General features: G+C 30.8%; 5 protein-coding genes across 5 annotated transcripts; 2 read left to right on the top strand and 3 right to left on the bottom strand.

Annotated features, from left to right (window-relative positions):
- Positions 1-1,967: 1,967 nt before the first annotated feature.
- Positions 1,968-7,329, top strand: LOC115237758 (leucine--tRNA ligase, cytoplasmic). Its single transcript, XM_029811012.1, has 16 exons — positions 1,968-2,174; positions 2,423-2,644; positions 2,767-3,033; positions 3,110-3,271; positions 3,391-3,629; positions 3,720-3,945; positions 4,016-4,234; positions 4,314-4,767; positions 4,835-4,970; positions 5,027-5,297; positions 5,375-5,628; positions 5,703-5,952; positions 6,028-6,276; positions 6,343-6,558; positions 6,646-6,877; positions 6,952-7,329. Exons 1-16 carry the CDS (start codon positions 2,151-2,153, stop codon positions 7,167-7,169), a joined length of 3,639 nt encoding a protein of 1,212 aa, XP_029666872.1. The 5' UTR covers positions 1,968-2,150; the 3' UTR covers positions 7,170-7,329.
- Positions 7,330-7,857: 528 nt separating this feature from the next.
- LOC115237764 (homocysteine S-methyltransferase YbgG-like) lies at positions 7,858-9,910 on the bottom strand. Its single transcript, XM_029811025.1, has one exon. The coding sequence runs from the start codon at positions 9,210-9,212 to the stop codon at positions 8,241-8,243; it is 972 nt and encodes a 323-aa protein (XP_029666885.1). The 5' UTR covers positions 9,213-9,910; the 3' UTR covers positions 7,858-8,240.
- A 98-nt stretch (positions 9,911-10,008) lies between these two features.
- LOC115238147 (homocysteine S-methyltransferase YbgG-like) lies at positions 10,009-11,977 on the bottom strand. The gene is made up of 2 exons (XM_029811735.1): positions 11,517-11,977; positions 10,009-11,429 (listed from the first exon to the last, which is right to left on the bottom strand). The coding sequence occupies exon 2, from the start codon at positions 11,355-11,357 to the stop codon at positions 10,389-10,391; it is 969 nt and encodes a 322-aa protein (XP_029667595.1). The 5' UTR covers positions 11,358-11,429; positions 11,517-11,977; the 3' UTR covers positions 10,009-10,388.
- Positions 11,978-12,072: 95 nt separating this feature from the next.
- On the bottom strand, positions 12,073-13,503 carry LOC115238163 (proteasome maturation protein). Its single transcript, XM_029811759.1, has 5 exons — positions 13,374-13,503; positions 12,911-13,011; positions 12,602-12,662; positions 12,350-12,525; positions 12,073-12,261 (listed from the first exon to the last, which is right to left on the bottom strand). Exons 1-5 carry the CDS (start codon positions 13,374-13,376, stop codon positions 12,174-12,176), a joined length of 429 nt encoding a protein of 142 aa, XP_029667619.1. The 5' UTR covers positions 13,377-13,503; the 3' UTR covers positions 12,073-12,173.
- A 388-nt stretch (positions 13,504-13,891) lies between these two features.
- On the top strand, positions 13,892-19,820 carry LOC115238091. Its single transcript, XM_029811648.1, has 11 exons — positions 13,892-13,949; positions 15,024-15,699; positions 16,247-16,420; positions 16,543-16,798; positions 17,164-17,268; positions 17,349-17,533; positions 17,704-17,934; positions 18,472-18,537; positions 18,829-18,973; positions 19,058-19,235; positions 19,343-19,820. Exons 2-11 carry the CDS (start codon positions 15,616-15,618, stop codon positions 19,470-19,472), a joined length of 1,554 nt encoding a protein of 517 aa, XP_029667508.1. The 5' UTR covers positions 13,892-13,949; positions 15,024-15,615; the 3' UTR covers positions 19,473-19,820.
- Positions 19,821-20,035: the final 215 nt, after the last annotated feature.

The following is a 20,035-nucleotide window of genomic DNA, read 5'->3' as shown; positions in this document are numbered from 1 at the left end:
GTATTGATCTGTCATCTGTTATTGCTGACAGATAAAATAAATAAATTTATTTCCACAAAACTTCTCCGTGCGATCAAAACAAAAATAAACTTTGTTTCTCAAATGTATGAAAATATTAAGTTTATATTCCTATTTAAATATAATAATTAATCAATTATTTAAATTATTATTCAAGAAAAAATTAAATATTTTACGTACAACATTTATAGTTCATTAATATCAACTGATTGTCGTACATAATATTCATACACATAAGAAACAATAAAATCAGCTGTGCAGTAAAAATCAATATTATATGATTCGTAAAATCAATAACAGATGACAGAGATCGGTACGCGTGTATGTGTAGTTACGGATCTGAGCGCGCGATATCATTGGCAAACTTTTATCGCTTATAACTCAAAAACTATTGCAACCTCAAAATTTTTGTATTAAAATTTTTAACTTTATTTTATCTCTAGAATACACTATTAAAGTATTGTACGGAGGTTGTGAGACACCCTGTATATATGAAAGGTTAGAGATAAAAGAAGCCTCGCGAGAGAGGCTTCGGAACTCTTTAATGCTAGTCATCTCGCTTGCTCTTCATTCGTTCTCGCTCTCGCTTTCGACGACTCTCCAGCAACGAGGATCTTTCCTTATTTACAATACATAAACATAAAATAAAAACTAAAACTTTTATTTTGTATTTTATCGATTTGAAAATAATTATAATGGTTTGATAAGATTTATGCGATTAAAATATGGCATCAAACGCGACATAAATCGGATATATCATACATGTGAATATATCATACGTTTAAATATTATACATTATTTTTTAATAATAAATAAATATTAATAAATACAAATAAATATTTAAAAAAAGAAAATAAATCTTCGAAAACTTGGACTCGACATCTAGTTTTCAAAGCGATAGAGTAATAAGCACTTTCTCTTGAGCAAATGTGTATTGTTAAAATTGATGTCAACGTTATCAATATACCTATATAACATATAACATTTCTCACATAAAACTTTATAAACTTTTTATTTCTACATTACAAATATCATTTGTAATTGCTTGAAATGCTTTTGTTTAAGGATAATAGATAAGGTAAAACATATTTTTTGCAGATGTTATTTTTATTAGAGAAAGAAATTTATTTTATTTATCATACTCAACATTATAAAGATTACAAAATTATACACAATAATTTATTTTGTTTTACAAGGATTGTTTTATTCACTACAATTTTTACAATTTACAATTTACTCTAGAATAAATTTAGTTTCTTAAAGTCTAAAGTTATTATTTATTTCTCTCTTTTGCGAGAATAATATTTTACATGTGCGCGTATATAAAATAATTTCAATACTTATAAAAAAATATTTTAATATAATAACATATATTATACATATATAATATACATTATACATATATTTTACATTAGATGATATACATAAAATAATTATAATAATTTCAATAACACATATACCGTCCATAATATGTATTAAAATAAAAATAAATCACGCGCAGCTAACATAAAATATTAACAAATCTATAATATTTTCGTATTTTTGATTAAAACGGCCGATTGATGTATGTCCATGCTAGATCCATAATTGTGGATCTAGCACGGACATGCACCAATCGATCGTTTTACCATGGCACCGAAAAGTGGATCCGGCCACGTAGTTCCGCCGGCTCTAAGATGGATCCAGTTAGCGCCACTGTACCGGCTAGAGAAAGCGTTAGTGCCGGTCTACAATAGGTGATTTAAGCCCTAAGCTTTAAGAAATTGACCAATCACAATCAAGTATGAGGAGAATACTCGACTGTGATTAGTCAATTTCTTAAGACTTAGGGCTTAAACCACCTATTGTAGATCGGCATTTACAGGAAAAACGGCGGCGTGGCCCCTCTCAGGTTTCTCTCTGCTAGAACTTTCAATCTCCTTTCCCCTTTGTCGTCAACCCCGCGGCAATACGCGACGAACAGATATTTCCTACGTCCTACGTCCTACATCCTACATCCATGCGAAAAACGGTGGCGTGGTGGTCATAGCCTCTTTCAGACTTCTCTTTCTCTTTGGTTTGACTTTGACCGTTTGACGTTCGACGTTGTGTAATGTATAAACATATGTAATATTTAATTATTTCTATTTAAAATGTACACATCTGTGATTAAAGAGGTGAGTATCAAAAATATATTATTAAATTGAAATTCGCTATTTTTGTCAAATATTGATATATATTAAATATTGATATAAATATATTCGCACGTGTACTATCTAACCACTATGTACCGGTATTTCCAATCAATTTTAAATTGTCACAAATAAAATAAGATAATTATGTTATTCAATATACCTACTTCATTGTAACGGCACACATTATTGACTCAATGTTAAATCAATTGCTAAAGTAGTATCTTATATAGGAGGACGAAAAGGAAGCAGGAAAACATAAGCGGTGTAAAGTTGACTGCCTTAAAGAAATTGAGGAAGAGATACAAGCATATTGGGAAAAATGGAAATTTCACAAAACGAGCACTGTTCACATTAAGCAATCACCTAATGAAAAATTTTTTGCGACCTTTCCATATCCTTATATGAATGGGCGTCTTCATTTGGGTCATGCTTTCTCACTATCAAAATGTGAGGTATGTCTATATTTCTATATTTTTTCTTGTATTTTTGTATATATTTTTACATATTAACTTCTACTGTTTTTTTTTAATTTGTTTTAAATTTGAATAATAAAACTATTAAATATATTTGTTAGTTTGCCATTCGATACAATCGTTTCTTGGGAAAGAAGGTACTATTTCCTTTAGGCTTTCACTGCACTGGTATGCCTATTAAAACAAGCGCTGATAAACTAAAGAGGGAAATGGAAATATATGGCTATCCCCCAAAATTTCCTGAAGACAATCAAATATTGGAAGAAAAAGTAGATGATGTGCTAAAGGATAAAAATAAATCTAGAAAGATTGAGATGGTGGAGAAAATGGATGATATTGTATTAAAAGATAAGAGCAAAGGAAAAAAGGTAAAAAAAGAATTCTAATACAATGGCACAATACATGTTTTTGAAAAAGATATAGCTTAATTGATATAAATTTCAGAGTAAGGCAGTTGCCAAAGCAGGTTCAGCAACATATCAATGGAAAATTATGCAGTCCCTTGGTTTACAAGATGAGGAAATCAAGAATTTTGTCGATACTGCATATTGGTTAGATTACTTTCCACAGCATGCTATCAATGATTCAAAATCTTTTGGTCTTCATGTAAGATAAAATGGAATAATTATCTTTATACTCATTTTTTTTTTTTTTGCATTCTCTATATCTTTGGAATGTTGTATAATTTTTTTTTGCATCATCTATATCTTTGGAATGTTGTATAGGTGGATTGGCGAAGATCATTCATTACAACAGATGTGAATCCATTTTATGATTCTTTCATACGCTGGCAATTTCATCATTTGAAATGTAAGAACAAAGTGAAATATGGAAAGAGATATACTATTTTTTCACCAAAAGATGGTCAACCATGTATGGATCACGATAGATCCTCTGGTGAAGGCGTTGGACCACAGGAATATACATTAATCAAGATGAAAGTGCAATGTCCTCAAAAAATTAAGTAATATTTTTTATATCGAATTATTTTTATATAATTTGTTAAAGTTCTATACTAAACTTTGTCAAATATACAATACAAATATTGTTACAGGAATTTTGGTAATAAATCAGTTTATCTCGTAGCTGCAACTTTGAGACCGGAGACAATGTATGGTCAAACAAACTGTTGGGTACATCCAGACATAAATTATATTGCATATAATTTAGCATGTGGGGATATATATATTTCTACAGAACGTGCGGCGAGAAATATGTCCTATCAAGGTTTCTTCAAAGAAGAGGGAAAGATAGATATTGTTTGCAATCTCACGGGCAAAGTGCGATTTATTTATTTATGAAACTTATATTTTAAGATTGTTTAAATATAAAAGGTTTATATATTTGTAGGACTTATTAGGATTAGCATTGGAATCTCCTCTCACAAGTAATAAGGTGATCTATGTATTGCCTATGTTGACAATAAAAGAAGAGAAGGGTACTGGAATTGTAACATCTGTCCCCAGTGATTCTCCTGATGATTATGCCGCATTAGTAGATCTGAAAATGAAACAGCCACTTAGAGAAAAATATAAGATCACCGATGAAATGGTGTTGCCATATAATCCAGTAAGAAGAATAGCACTTATTACTTAATTGTGAATGATATAAAAATCATAAAAAAGTATTTATATTTTTATTGTATTAGATTCCCATAATCGAAGTTCCAGAATTGGGCAATTTACTAGCGGTATCATTATACAAACAATTCAAAATTCAATCTCAAAATGATAAAGTCCAACTCATGAAAGCAAAGGAGATAGCATATTTGAAAGGATTTTATGATGGTGTATTAGTAATAGGTCCACATAAAGGCAAAAAAGTACAAGATGTCAAAAAACTAATTCAAAAAGAAATAATTGACAATGGTGAAGCTATAATCTATTATGAACCAGAGAAAACTATTATTTCAAGATCAAATGATGAATGTGTAGTGGCCCTATGTGATCAATGGTACTTGGATTATGGTGAAGAAGATTGGAAGAAAAAGACACTTAAAGCTTTAGAGAATCTTGATACCTTCCATGATGAAGTTAGAAAGAATTTCCTTAGATGTTTCGACTGGTTACATGAATATGCATGCTCTAGAAAATATGGACTTGGTAAATATATAATTTATAAAATTATTTTGTGTTAATAGAGCTATTCTTCTGATTCTTAGATTTTTAGGCACCAAATTACCATGGGACGAAAACTGGTTAATCGAATCTTTATCAGATTCGACTATTTACATGGCATACTATACAATAGCACATTTTTTGCAAGCAAATCTTAAAGGAGATGAACTTACTATACATCAAATAAAGTAAGTAATTGTTTTTATCTATAATTGCATATTAATATTTAATTGTTTCTTGTCAGACCCAGTCAAATGACTCCAGAAGTATGGGATTATATCTTCTTCAAAGACATTGATTTTCCTGAAACAAGTATAGATAAAACAATTCTAGATCAAATGAGATGCGAGTTTCAATATTGGTATCCAGTAGATTTGAGAGTGTCAGGAAAAGATCTGATACAGAATCATCTCACATATTTTCTTTACAATCATACAGCAATATGGCCGGATCAACCTGAATTGTGGCCAAAAGGAATAAGAGCAAATGGTCATCTGCTTCTGAATTCATCAAAAGTAATAATGTATAATTATTATTCTTAAAATAACTTTTTTAGATGTAAATTTTTTTTAATTGTTATATTTCAACACAGATGTCCAAGTCAGAGGGCAATTTTTTAACACTTGCCGAAACTATAGAAAAATACTCGGCTGATGGAACTCGTTTCTGTCTAGCTGATTCTGGTGATTCGATAGAGGATGCCAATTTTGTTGAAAATTCAGCCGATGCAGGAGTTCTTAAACTATATAATTTCCTTTCTTGGGTCAAAACAATATATGATAATGATGAAAAAATGCACTACAGAGAAGAATGGCCATATACTTTCCATGACAAAGTTTTTGAAAGGTATTTCTCTTTTTTATGTTTGTTTTATTATTATTAGATAAAACTGAAATATATGATACATTTATTTAATGTAGCGAAATGAACTTAAAAATAAGAGAAACTGGTGAAAATTATTCGAAAATGCTTTACAAGGAAGCATTAAAGACAGGATTTTATGAATTTCAAGCAGCAAAAGATAAATATTTGCAATTAAGTGAAATGGAAAATTACAATAAAACTCTTATTATGAAATATATACAAACTCAAACAATTATGTTAGCTCCCATTTGTCCACATATTTGCGAACATATATGGAATATATATATACATAATAATACAGTAAAGGTAAGTTTTAATGCTAAAGTAAATATTTATATATTGCTCTATACAAAAACATAATTGAAAAATGTGATTTATCAGCCCTGTAGCATATTCAATGAAAAATGGCCTGCTGTGGGAGAAATAGATGAAATTCTAATAAAATCATCCCAATATCTGATGGATGCTGCTCACACATTCAGAAATCTTCTAAGAAATTACAATACATCAAAGAAGTCTTCAAAGAAAGATAGTGACATAGAGAAACCTAAGCAAGGAATTATATGGATAGCCAAGACTTATCTTCCTTGGCAAAATGTTGTTCTTACAACTATGAAAGAAATGTATCTTGTAAGTCATAATAATATTTTATAAAATATTAATTTTCGTCCATTGATATTTTTGCTTATGTTACAGAAAAATGGAAATAAATTACCAGATAATAAAGTACTCGTTACAGAGCTAGGAAACAGAGAAGAGTTGAAAAAATATATGAAAAAAGTAATGCCATTCGCGCAATTTATAAAGGAAAAAATGGAAGCTATTGGTATTAGTGCCCTAGATTTGACACTTGAATTTAACGAGTTTGAGATACTTGAAAAGAACAAGAAGTATCTTAAAAAAACATTGGAGGTAAGATTTTTTTTTTTTTTTTTTTTTTCGATTTGTTTATTATGTTTTTAATATATATTTATATTTTTGTTTTTTATTTATTGTCAGCTTGAGCATATTGCCATAAAATATACTGACAAAGCTCCAGAAAAGACAAAGGAAGGATGTTCTCCAGGATTTCCATATATGAATTTTTCTACAAAGCCTGCACTTCTAATGCACATGAGTAATCCACAAATTTACAGTGGTTTATTTGAACTACCTGTGAAGGTTTCACTTGCAATGAATACAGTTGAAGATATCGTATCGTATATTGTAAAAAAACATAAGCATATAAATGGTATATAATAATTTCTATATAATTAATAAGTTCATTGACTACATAGAATCCACATTAATTATATTTATATCTAGATCCTGCTTCCATCGTATTATATCGGTATGATGACCCATGTCTGGGATCAAGAATTAAACCAGAAATAGAGACTATTTTAAAAAGAAAAACTGAGATTCCACCTAATGCTATATTTAATGTAAATACAGAAACAGAAAGTATTGAAATCAGCATTGGAAATAATATATACCCAATAGGCAAGTACTTAATATATATTGATAAATCTTTGGAAAATTAAATGCGATAGATTTGATTCCAATAATGAAAAGTTATATTATTGTCACATAAGTATGTAATCAATTATTTGTGAAACAATGAAAAATATGATTATTGATAAATTTATAAAACAGTATTTCATAAAATAATTATTGTGCATTATATAATATAAAAGAAAAGAATAATATACTAAATTTTTTTTACATCCATCTCTCTTATTAATCCTTAGATATCGAAATGAGATCTCGTGATCTCAGATTCACAATTTCTTTTATATTTTATTTGTACATGTTGGTATCACTATGTTTCCTTCTATTTGTGTCATTTATCATTGGAAATTATTTTGTCTTACTAAATTTGTTTTAAACAATATATAATTAGAAATAAATTGAATCTCATTGTGTATTACAAGTAAGTCAAGAATTTTCAAAATATTCTTTTTAATATTTTGTCTTTTTTTTTTAATTTATATTATTAGTTACAAACAACATATATATTTAGCCTGTAAAAATGTTTTAAAAAATTTTTTAATACATGTATATATACCACTTTAAGAAGAGATAAAACTGTCAAAAACAATAGAATACCTAAAACAAGGTATCGTATTGGTACTTACATTGACTTTCAAAATTTAAGCAATATTAGAGCTGATAGTAATATACAATAATATTTTTTATAATTCAAAAAAGAGGAAGTGTTACAAGGTCTTCGTATAATAGTTTTATTATAAATAAAAAATATATTGTATACATTTTTGTGAGACTAATAATGCTTGATTTATACTTAATTATTATTTTTTGTATGCAAAATAAATTAGATTATGTCCTAGTTTACACCGATATACTTTAATACGTACTAAATACTATATTGTCCAATTACAGTCATTCCATTCTTTAAAGGAATGACCATGATTGGCCAATGTAGTACTTAGTACGTATTAAAATATATCGGTGTAAATTATTAAAATCTTGATATGGCACATAATCCGAAGTACAAAGCAATTTGCTTCATAAAATATTAAATATTATGGCACAATATGCATTGTTAATTTATTGTCATGGAAAACACATAATAGGCACTTTCAATGCAAAGTTCATATATCTATATGCTGTGTTTGCCATTGATCCACTTTGGATCGTATTTTTTTTATATCTGTAGCATACGTTCTACAACATCCACCGATGTAGCAAACGCCAAGATCCAGCCATTCGTCAATAAATTCGTGCAAAGAGGGAGCCTCTCCTTCCTTCTTCCATCCCTCGGATACTATGTACTTCTCTCCACTGTTAGGGTATACCACCAATGGTATAAAATCGTCCGAGCTGCTTCGATTGATGCCTTTCAATAAGGTGGTAACGTATTGTGGTGCAATACAATTAATGCCGACCGCTAATATTTGTCCTGGGAGTGCATTCTTGTAACATCTCACGGCGATCTCCTGAAAGTTGCTACCATCCGCTATACTCTTCCCGTCATTTCTACAGGAGAAGGTCAACCATGCGTGTATATCCGGAAATTCCTTGAGTAAATCGATTAAAGCTTCTGCCTCGCGAACGCAGGGTATTGTTTCTATCGCCAATAGATCAACACCTTTCTCTACCAACGTGCGTATACGAGGCCTGTGCCAATCGACCAAAAATTTTCGCGATACATCTGGGCAATACGAACCGGTGTACTCCGAGCCATCGTGTAAAGAGGCGCCGTAAGGTCCGCAAGACCCAGCGATCAGGGGTTTTCGGTTCGTCACGTTTGCATCGCCTTCTATTTCTTTACTATAAACGTTCACGGCATTTTTAGCGTAGTCGACCGCCTTACGAATTATCTGGAGACTTTCTTCCTCGGTGATATCCAAATATTTTACAAAACCGTCAATCGTAGCTTGATACGTGTTCGTCAATATAACGTCGGCGCCAGCTCGCAAGAAGTCCAAGTGCGTAGCGAAGACAGCGTCCGGATTAGTTATGAGGAAACGTGCGGTCCATAAAGGATCACCATCGATCTTTTCACCTACGTGGGTGGACAGTTGCGTAGAGAAACCAGCATCCAGCACTTTTATCTGCGACATGTTTTTTTCTTCAATTTTACAAATTTGATTTCATGAAATCCCGGTCGATAGCACATAAACGTACATACAATTGATACGCTTCACGAAAGTAAGAAGATGCTGATCCAACTTACGTGGATCGTATTGCCACAGAGCCAACCGTGTCGAGGACGACTTGCCGTTATCGCGGCTGCTACATTTCGATAATCTATTATCAGCAAAGAGCGTGTCACCAACGATAGACAAAGATAAATTACTGATAAATCTCGTGCATCTTCTGCATTCGCTCATTGCGCATGTGCTCTAGATCATCTATGTTTATCTGTCACATGTCACATGCTTATCTGTCGCTGATGTAACACGATTGCTTTATTGGTAAGTATGTATTTATGTAGGCAGAGACCAGAGAAAAAAAGTCACGATACGAGAAGACAGGATACTGTGCGACGATAAAATATTGTCTGGCGATATCTACGCAACTATTTATCTACTCTGTTTTTCGAATAAACAACTGCTTGACCTCATAGGGCATAAATTTGTTATAAAACATAGAAAATACATGAAGATAAATAGTGTTTACTTGTAGTGATCATTTGATCATAATAAATTATCAATATTTTTCACATGCCAGGGAACTGTAAGCGCTGCATTTTACATTTCAGATATGTTTTTATAATAGATGTTTTTCAACTATAGATAAAAATAAATCACATGTTCCGAACAAAATACACGACGTAGAGCAATATGATATTTTTATTATATTAAAAAAAAATACAAATAGAATTTTATTAAAAAAAAAATATATATATATATGTAATATCTTGTTTCTTTTAAATAGAAATATATATTGTGTGTAAATATTAATGTAAAATTTAAAAATTATAGCTGTATAAAATATTGTACTGATATTGTACTTATGTGTTATAAACAATTACTGATTATAATGCAATTGCATTGATATTTACACGACAGACTTCTCATATTATAATGATCATCAGACATACAATCATTACATCAGCTTTAATCTTTTTAACTTTTAAACTTACTTCACATTTTCAGCTAATTATATAAACACGCGCTATCTTCAATTATGATAATCAACAAAGAGAAAGACTTTGATAAGCGTATAGGAATATTCATAAAAATGTGCATCATGCGAGTTCGGTGATCATTGCATCAGTTCGATCATAAAAGGAATCATATTGCTGCGATTTTTGCGTAATACTGATCGACTTCCGATCGAATCGTTTTTATATCTTCCGCGAAGATCTTGCAGCAACCACCGATGTAACGAACTCCCATGTCCAACCATTCTGATATAGGTAGATTCAAGGAATGATCATCCGGGACCGCGGTCCATCTGCCGGTCGTGGAACAGCTGCCACCTCTGTTAGGGTACACTATCAGAGGAATGAAATCTCGCGATGATGCACTCCCGTTGATTCCCTTCAACAAGGGAGTCACGTACCTCGGATCGATGCAATTAACACCGACCGCGATGATCTGCGATGGCGAAGCTCGGTAACAGCGCACGGCTGCTTCGTGGAAGATGCTACCGTCCGCCAACAGCTGACCATCTCGACAGGAGAACGAGAGCCATGCACGAGCGTGTGGAAATTCTCGCAATAGCTCCAGCAGAGCTTCCGCTTCCTCGACGCAGGGTATAGTTTCTAGAGCCAACAGATCGACACCGGCGTTCAATAATGCTTGAATGCGCGGTCTGTGCCAATCGATCAGTTCTTGTCGAGATATGGATTTCCCATAGGAACCGGTATACTCCGACGAATCATGCAAATAAGCGCCATAAGGACCGCAAGAACCAGCCACCATGGGTCTCGTGTCGATATGTGGCTTCCGAAGATTATCCGTTTCTTGAGTATAAACATCTACGGCCTTCTTCGCCAGGGCCACGGCCTTGGCAAGCAAATCTAGACTCTCGCGTTCGCTCATATTTAGATACTTAGTCAAGCCGGGCACGGACGCCTGATAAGTGTTGGTTTCGATAACATCGACGCCGGCACGCAGGAAGTCCAAGTGCGTAGTATATACAGCGTCGGGATCGGTCGCGAGAAATCGCGACGTCCACAACGGATCGCCATCAATCTTCCCAACGTGACGTGACAGTTGCCCTGAAAAGCCGCCGTCCAAAACCTTCACGGTTGTCATGGTCGATGATACCGGCCAGCGATGAGTGTTTGCTCGACGTTTATCACGTTTCTTTGGATTCGTTGCACGGTTCTGAGAAGAGAAGAATGTTACTTTTCTGGTCAGTAAATGATTTATCTCTGAGATTATTCTCTGACCGATCCTCGGAATCACATGTACCTCTTAAGGTTAGCTTAAGATTAAAGCGAATGCGTTCTTTCTTTCGCTTTTTGTCGCAGACGACACTATCACCTGAGAAGAAGTAATGACTTGATAAGATAGGTTTACTTTATGCAGTCATGCTTTATACAGTTGCCAAATAATATGAACAATTAGAAAACTTCTGCATTGCTAACAATCGGAATTAATTGTTATTCTCGTTGTGGCCATTTTGGATTGCGTATATCAAAACTTCCGAGCACTTCCGAGATAGCGTGAGACATGTATTATGTCCAGATAACATAGCATACTTGCAAAACGTTTTGAAAGCAGAATAATCAAATGTAGACTAATTTGGATTTTTATTTATTAATCGTTAAACGAAATAATTAAAGAAAATGAATACATCTTCCACTGTTAGATATTTTTATATTTTATTTGTTTAAATGCTTTTTTAAATGTATCTTTTTGACAGGTATATATAATATTAATATTGTATATTATATCAAATTTTATGAATTTTTTTGTATTTAAGTTATTGTTATTGAAACATTTCCAGAAAAAAAGAAGATATATGTTTAACTTATAAAAAGTAATGTTTATTAATCATTCTTATTATTAATTCTATATTAATTTGCATTTTAAATTTAAAAAACGCAATTTTTGCATGCTTAATTTTTATAATACTCCAAGATGATTTTCTACAACAGCATGTGGCTGTCCCATTTGTTCTCTGAATTCTGGGATATTGAAAATATCTTCAAATCTAAAAATAACAATATAGATGAACAAAAATTGTCTAATGTAGAAATTGATATCTATTAGTGGAAAAATAATTATTATAAACATCTTACCCTATATCTTGATCTCGTCCAAGCAAGACATCCCGCATCATGTTAGATGATGGTAGAAATGGAAGTCTTCCAATCTTCTCAGTGGCTTTCAATTCCATTGCTATACGCAATGGTGCATGTAATCCTTGCGTGTTTCTAAGTAGTATCATGTTCATACGATCTTGATTTTTCACATACTGAAATAAGTAACGTAGTTACAATTATAATTTTTCACAGTTATATTCAGTGTTAATGAAATGCAATAACTCTTACATTTCTTTCTGAAGCTTCCAAGGGATGTGCGTAACCAATGCTCTGTCTTGTTGCCGATAAACTAAACAAATAAAAACAACACCATAGAAAACAGACTGGAAACAGCCATAAATTATTCAAGCCATTTTTATAAAGAAATATTTATACTATATAATAGGAAAAGTAAGTTTTGAATTCTAATTATTCTGATGGCCTGATTTATATATATATATTTTTTTTTGCGAACTAGAGTTTTAAAAAAAGCATATAATTAAAAGTATATTAATTTTTCGTTTATTAATTAATTTTAGTAATAGTATATTCTCATACCCTGATATCATAGGATTAGGTACACCATAATTAGTTCCTCCTTTAATTTCAAATTGCTCAGGTACAGTAGACTTAGGTATGATTGATGGCAAGCCGAAACTCTAAAATAATAATCATAATTGAGAATTAAGTTTCTTACATGTCAAGTAAGCTTTCTCAACATGACAGAAATTGGTAAGATTTTGGCGATGAATTGAAAACTATATATAATCAAATATCTTTATATAATATAGCACGAGTATGATTTACTCTTGATTGTATATAATATTATTAATTATTTTTTTTATAACTATTTGTTACATTATTAAATATAATGAAATTTAAATAGGACAAAGTTGACTGTCATTGCCAACATAACCTGTCGTGCAAATTCATATATAGTGAATTATACAAAATAATTTTGACACTGATAGCTTATATTTATACGCTATAAACACATTATGCAGAGAATATCAATTATTACCATTTTATCGCTTGAAAATTCACGCACGACAATAAACTGGCGAAAAAATTCGAGACAGAGAAAGGACTTGTTACGAATAGTCACGAATCTGCGAATACTATATACTATATATATATCAAGAATCTCATCCGGCCGGATTCACAGTCGACGTATTCTGATTGGCTATCGGATAGAGAATTTCTAGTTTCAAAAATTTCTTGCAATATCAGCCAATCAATATGTCCGAGAGTTTGGTCGAGGTTCGGTCTTAAACGTATTGCAATTGTGTCGACTATTATAATTATAATCAATGATCAATGATCATTTCGCGAATATTTCGCGAGATTCGAAACCATATGTATCCTCAAGAATAGCGGATGTATCGTAGACGAAATACATCGGTGTTCATTATTTTTCTTCTTAGCGGGTTTCTTATTTCGTATACAATATCTACTTGAAGATTTAGTGTGTAAATAAATAGTATCACCTGTTGTTCGTATTATATATCGTGCAAATATTAATATAATATTAATATATTAATATTATGTTAAATTGTTGTATGTATGTTACATGCACATAAATAAAACATCTATCGAGGTAAGTTTAAAAATAACTTAAAAATTAATTAAATTCCTATACATAGCAAAGTTAGACAAAAGTGTAGATTAAACATGCAGTATTGACAAAAACATATTTAAAATTTCAATTTTTTCTTAAATAATGCTCGGAAATAATTAACTTTCTCAAAACACTGTTATATATATATATATATATATATAAATAAAATGAACCATTTAGTATTGTTTATCGTTAACATCTTTCATGTAGAAATATTGCAAAAAATTATTTTATTATAATATTTTATTATTAAAATTATATAAAAATTGAATTTTGCAATATTTCCGAAATATTAATGTCATGTTGCTACAAGTGTGCTGGTACTTTGTGGCTCTATATTTCTGCAATGTCTTTGTAATATTGCATTGCAATTTGCAACATTGTAATGTTGCTGCAATATAATTGCAATGATCTGTGCTGTATGGGTCCGCGCATAAATTTCGATTAATTTGGTCTTATTGAAAATTGTACGCCATTTTTGTTACTGTTTAAGAACTGCTTCAAAAAATATATGCGCTAATTCTATATTTGTTATTCTCAAAATATATGTTGCTAATATTTAATATTAACAAAATTAGCATATATTAATAATAACATATTGTTGCATATTCAATATTGAATATTTTGTTGTAATTAACATATATATATTAGCATATCAATGTTCATACATTGTTACATATTCAATATTGAATATTTTGTTGTAATTAACATATATATATTAGCATATCAATGTTCATACATTTTGTTGCATATTCATATTGCATATATTGAATATTTTGTTGTAGTTGGCAATACATAATAGTTTTTAAAGATAAGATAAAAAAGAGAAGATAACAATATACATATAGAAGCAAAAACAATATAGAAGTTTTACACATTTAATTAATCCCAAATTTATTTTCTTATAATAGAATTTACGCATTATTATTATATTATATTATTATGCATTTTTATGTTATTAGTAAAAAATAAAAATAGTACTAAATAAAAAATAGTACTAAAGTATTAAAGAATGCTTATGCAAATTTCACTGGTGACTATTATATTCCTCAGGGCTCACATTATCAGTATGGGTAATGAACCTGATATATAAGCCATGAGACGTAAACGATTAATTATGACCAAATAAGTCATAAGCAAAGCAATCAATCACATTGACAAAAACATTCTCACAACGTAGTAATATTGCTTGACTAATTAATTAGTCAAGCCTCATGGGTACTTATAGCCTTATCCGAGCTACAAATTATGTGGGCTCAAGATTGACCCTGAATTTTTAATATAATTCCCAATAAAGTAAAAATTTCGGGTCAACCTTGAATCATATACATATAATATTACCACGGCTAAAAAAAATAGGCAACCTTCAATAAATTTTATTGCATATAACACTTACTGGCATATACGGGTAAAAAGAGAGTTCAAATAAACATATAGAGAAGAATAAAAAGACACTGCTGGCTATACATATAGTGGCGCCGCGTAACAGTACGATATAAAGGATTGATTAAACAAGTCATCCGACACCCGACTAACATCAGTTTGAGGCTTTTTGAGACAGTGATCCATCTGTTTGCAAAGATAAAAAATTGATAGTATTTATAATTTATAGACGATAAACAAAATTTTGTAATTTGTTTTAACGATGTCCTTATACGCAATAAAAAGGAGTACCTTGCGGCAATCGCTCTTATTAAGATTGCCAAGGAAGACTTCGCTACTTATTAGGGTGAGGAAATCTTTATTTCGATAATATTTTGCAGGATTTCGGTTCAGATACATGTGCATATAATTTGAAATCTTGAGTTTGAAATATTTTATTGCAAAGATATTTAAGAAATTTATAATAATACGTATCAAAAGAGATTCCTTGATTATACAAATAGCAATACATTATATGATATAGCAGTAACATTCTTATATATTTAAAATATTAATTTATTTTTATATAATATTTTAAGTGAAATCCATAAAGTAAATTATAATTGCGTACTATTTATTAATATGAAAAATAATATTACGGTTTTAATTAAGGTTATAATTTGACAATTCATATTATATATAATAAACTGATTGTTATACTGCTTTTTTTTTAATATATAATATATAAATATTAATATATTATATTGTGTGTATGTTGATAAGATACGTTTTTTTTTAGATAAGATATAGAAAAAAATGTAATTAATGATAATTATAGATACATAAGAAGTATTTATATTTATATAACTAGATACCCCTTACATTACTGAGCATTCTTGTATATCCTTATTTAGGTCGAAAGATTAAGAGGTCGTTATTTGTTTCGGTCAGCGGTGCGACGCGTTTTAGAATATATGGAATGGATAACGGAGATACCAATAATCGAAGAAATTAGCGACGATGTAACGATTAATATCAAACTGGCTCAACAGAGACACAAAGCAGAAAAGAAGCTGCTCACGTTAGAGGTACTTGATGAAGCATATATGTATATGCGCGAGACTTACTTAAAAAAATAAATAATTCAGAATAAAAAAAAATATCAGAACTTTATAACGCGAATCGATAAACAATTTATTGCTTATTTAAGGATCGATCGATACTGTTAGTGAATCCGATTGAAAGATCCTCTACGGACAAAGCGTATATATACGATCTTATTAAAAAATTGCGCGCATTCTCGAAACATTCGGAGGATTTGAGAGAAAATCTAGCCGAGGTATGCATTTATCAGTATTTACCGGCTGGTCGTGTAATTGTTCGTCAGGATCATAAGGCGGAAAATCTTTATTTTATTGCGAATGGCGAAGTCAGTCTATCGAGAGTTGCGATCGACGAATTGTCAGGTGAGAAAAATAGCGGCACGAAATATTGCACATTCTTGGACACTAAAATTTAATTGCATTGAACGAGATGATTTAAGATAATAATCTTTACATTGAATATTAGTTGGAACGTTCACTGATTCATATGCGAGATATATTTCTATCAGGATTCCCGATAATATAATTTGTATTTTCCGATATATATACTACATAATATCCGAGAATTTCTGAATTAATTTTTTTTTACCAATAATTTAACACCGCGTCATGATTATTTTGACAATTTTTGAAAACTTATCTTGGAAGAGATCTTTCTGTCTATATATCAAAGGATGAGCCATACATTATAAGGTTAATGTAAAAAGCTGTGCAATATTTTTCGTTAGGTGATGAGAAAACTATAGACATGGGCATCATGCAATCAGGGGATATGTTTGGCGAAGTTGCATTATTCCATACGATACCGAGAACATCAACTGTGGTTACCAAAAGTTAGTAGACGCGAATTGTGAACTTGATGATATATTTTTTAGATTAAAATTTATATTATTTTCTTACAAATATCATTTAGCATCAGTCGATTTGCTTCTAATTAGACGGGACGATTTCGATAACATCTTGCGCAGTGTCTTGACGAAAAAATGGGACGTTTTGCGCGACGCGTTAGTTCATTTCAATTATTTCAAAGCGTGGGACGAAGAAACGGTACGAGAGTGTTGCATTCTGAGCAAGCTGAAAAACTTTAAGCCTAACGAGGTAAATAATAATCTGACGGTGTAATAATAATTTTACGATGAAATATCTCGATTATTCTCGCGCGTTCTCCAGGATCTTGATTTATTTAATATAAATCCATCAATAAAATAGTAAAATAGAATACACATGAAAAGAGAAGTAGTAATAATAAATGTCAATTAATTTGAAAGGTTCTGTTAGGCGATGGAACAGGCATGGTGAATTATGTGCATTTTATTTTAAGTGGCGAATGCCGCCTTATCGAACATATGCTCGTCCGTGAACGGCCCTCTTATCATGGAATACAATACGAATTATATGATCCCGAAATTTCTTCGGGTCCGCAACAACAACCAAGAGAAGTGTCAAAAAAAATTGCAAAATCTAACAAGCTACCTGACTTGAATTACAATTTTAATCAAGTACGACTGTTATAAAAAGAAGTTAAATTTCCTTTAGACTAATCATTACGTGAACTTTTTTCCGCTTGCACTTGTATCTATTAGATCAGTCAAAAAGTAAAGGGACTTTTTTGTTTGTTTTTTGTCCCTTCACTTTTTAACTGAGCTTATATTTCGACGTACCAATGCACTGCACATACGCATCGTGTTGATTTTTAATGCAAAGAAAGCATTTTAAATAACTAAATTTCTTTCTTGTATACATAAGCTTAGAAAAAAAATTGCGTAGTTTATATTAACATTTTTTATATGTATCGTATCTTCTATATAATAAATGTGACTTGCATTTATTGCGCAAAGATACAAGAATATTTTGCAAAAGTTTTGCTTCTAGTTTTGTGTATAGCTAGAATAATATGCGGAAAAAATTTGCATTAGTCAATGATCGTATATCTACTAGCTATTTTAGTCATTATTAGAAAAACGTTTTGGTACTTTCAATTATTATCAACTAAAAATTCGTACAATCTGTTTAATTCATTCTTTTAATTATTACAGAGACCTGCCAACACGCACACAGACGTTGACCGGTTAAGTATTGTTACTACTACACTTTTGGATGTTGTGAGTATTTTTACAACATAATACAATATATTTCTTCCTACATAGATAGAACCACGTTACATCGAATTATATTACAATACATTATAATACAACACACGAAATTATAATTTATTATATTAAAATAGCTAGCTCCAAATGATGGATTGAGATAATAATTGATTGAAGTTTACATATCAATCAAACTTATTGAAGCAAAATGATTACGTATCCGGATAAATTCTATTTGATTCGTTATTATAATTTAGGACGGTTGAGAAGTTCGCGTGTGTTAATAGATATTGAAAAATCAAGGTTAAAGGATGGCACGAAATTACTGATGTCGCGGCGATGTTGATGCGAGAACCATCCGTTACGTCTCAGTTACGTTATCCGGACGACATTCGTACTATATTTATGCAAGTATGCACTTTTTCTCGAGGTGCATGTTTCGGTTTAGGTGAGAGAGAAATGATTCAAAATATGTCTTTCTCTACCATCCAGTGCGTATGGCGATTAAATAAATTAAAATTTATTAAATTAGGAGAGAATATGCTTCATCGGAGAATCGTAGCGATTACACCGGTACGATGTTTTCTTATTCCCCGATATTGGTTGCTCGAGCACAATCGTGCTAATATCTGGGGACGCGTAAAACAGTTCATGGACTCAAAATATCCAACTAAGAAACAATTATTCAACGAGTTTCTTCTAAATCGAAAGTACGATAATTTGCATCAACTTCGCTTTCTTTAATATCTTTGTTTCTTCTAATTATCAATAGCGATTTAGATAAAAATTATTGCTATTATTCCGGCTTCCATTTCAGATGGATGTCGTACAAACAGAATTTAGTTGAAGATGTTGTTAAACGACGTGGTCGCTATCGTAGTAGCACAACGATACACGACGTGCCGTATTCTATCAGAATTACAGATGAGATAGATCCAAAAATATAATTACTCATTTCGCGATTTTTATCGAATCAATATTACTTTAAATTACACAAACGTATTGTGTATTAAAACAGGTTGATAAAATATCAGAACTAAAAATAAGGAAAGTAGAATTAAATAATTATAATAAATAAAATTAATCAATAATGTAACATAACATAAATTAATAATACGAGCTAATAAGAGCCAATCGCACGATAATAAGCAAAAGTAAAAAACAACGTATTGAAGATTTCAAAAGTTATTTTTATTTTATGTTCTTTCACTTATGCATATGTAATATATTACGCTTATTTTTTTATTATTTATATCAATAATTCCACTGAAACGGACTAAAACATTTAAAATAAAAATAACTCTTTTGAATCCATTTTTTTTACTTTTGCTTGTTATCATGTGATTGGCCTTTATTAGTCCGTATTATTAATTTATGTTATATTAAATAACTATAATCGACAAATTATATGTATACATTTGCAAATCATGCAATTAAGTGATTAACTATATACATATATTACTAACATTTATACTATAGATGTTATTGATGTTAAGGAATAAATATATAT

This window comes from Formica exsecta, unplaced genomic scaffold, assembly GCF_003651465.1.
Source record: "Formica exsecta isolate Colony F162 unplaced genomic scaffold, ASM365146v1 scaffold115, whole genome shotgun sequence".
NCBI classification, from domain to species: domain Eukaryota; kingdom Metazoa; phylum Arthropoda; class Insecta; order Hymenoptera; family Formicidae; genus Formica; species Formica exsecta.
This window is presented reverse-complemented; position numbering and strand designations above follow the sequence as displayed.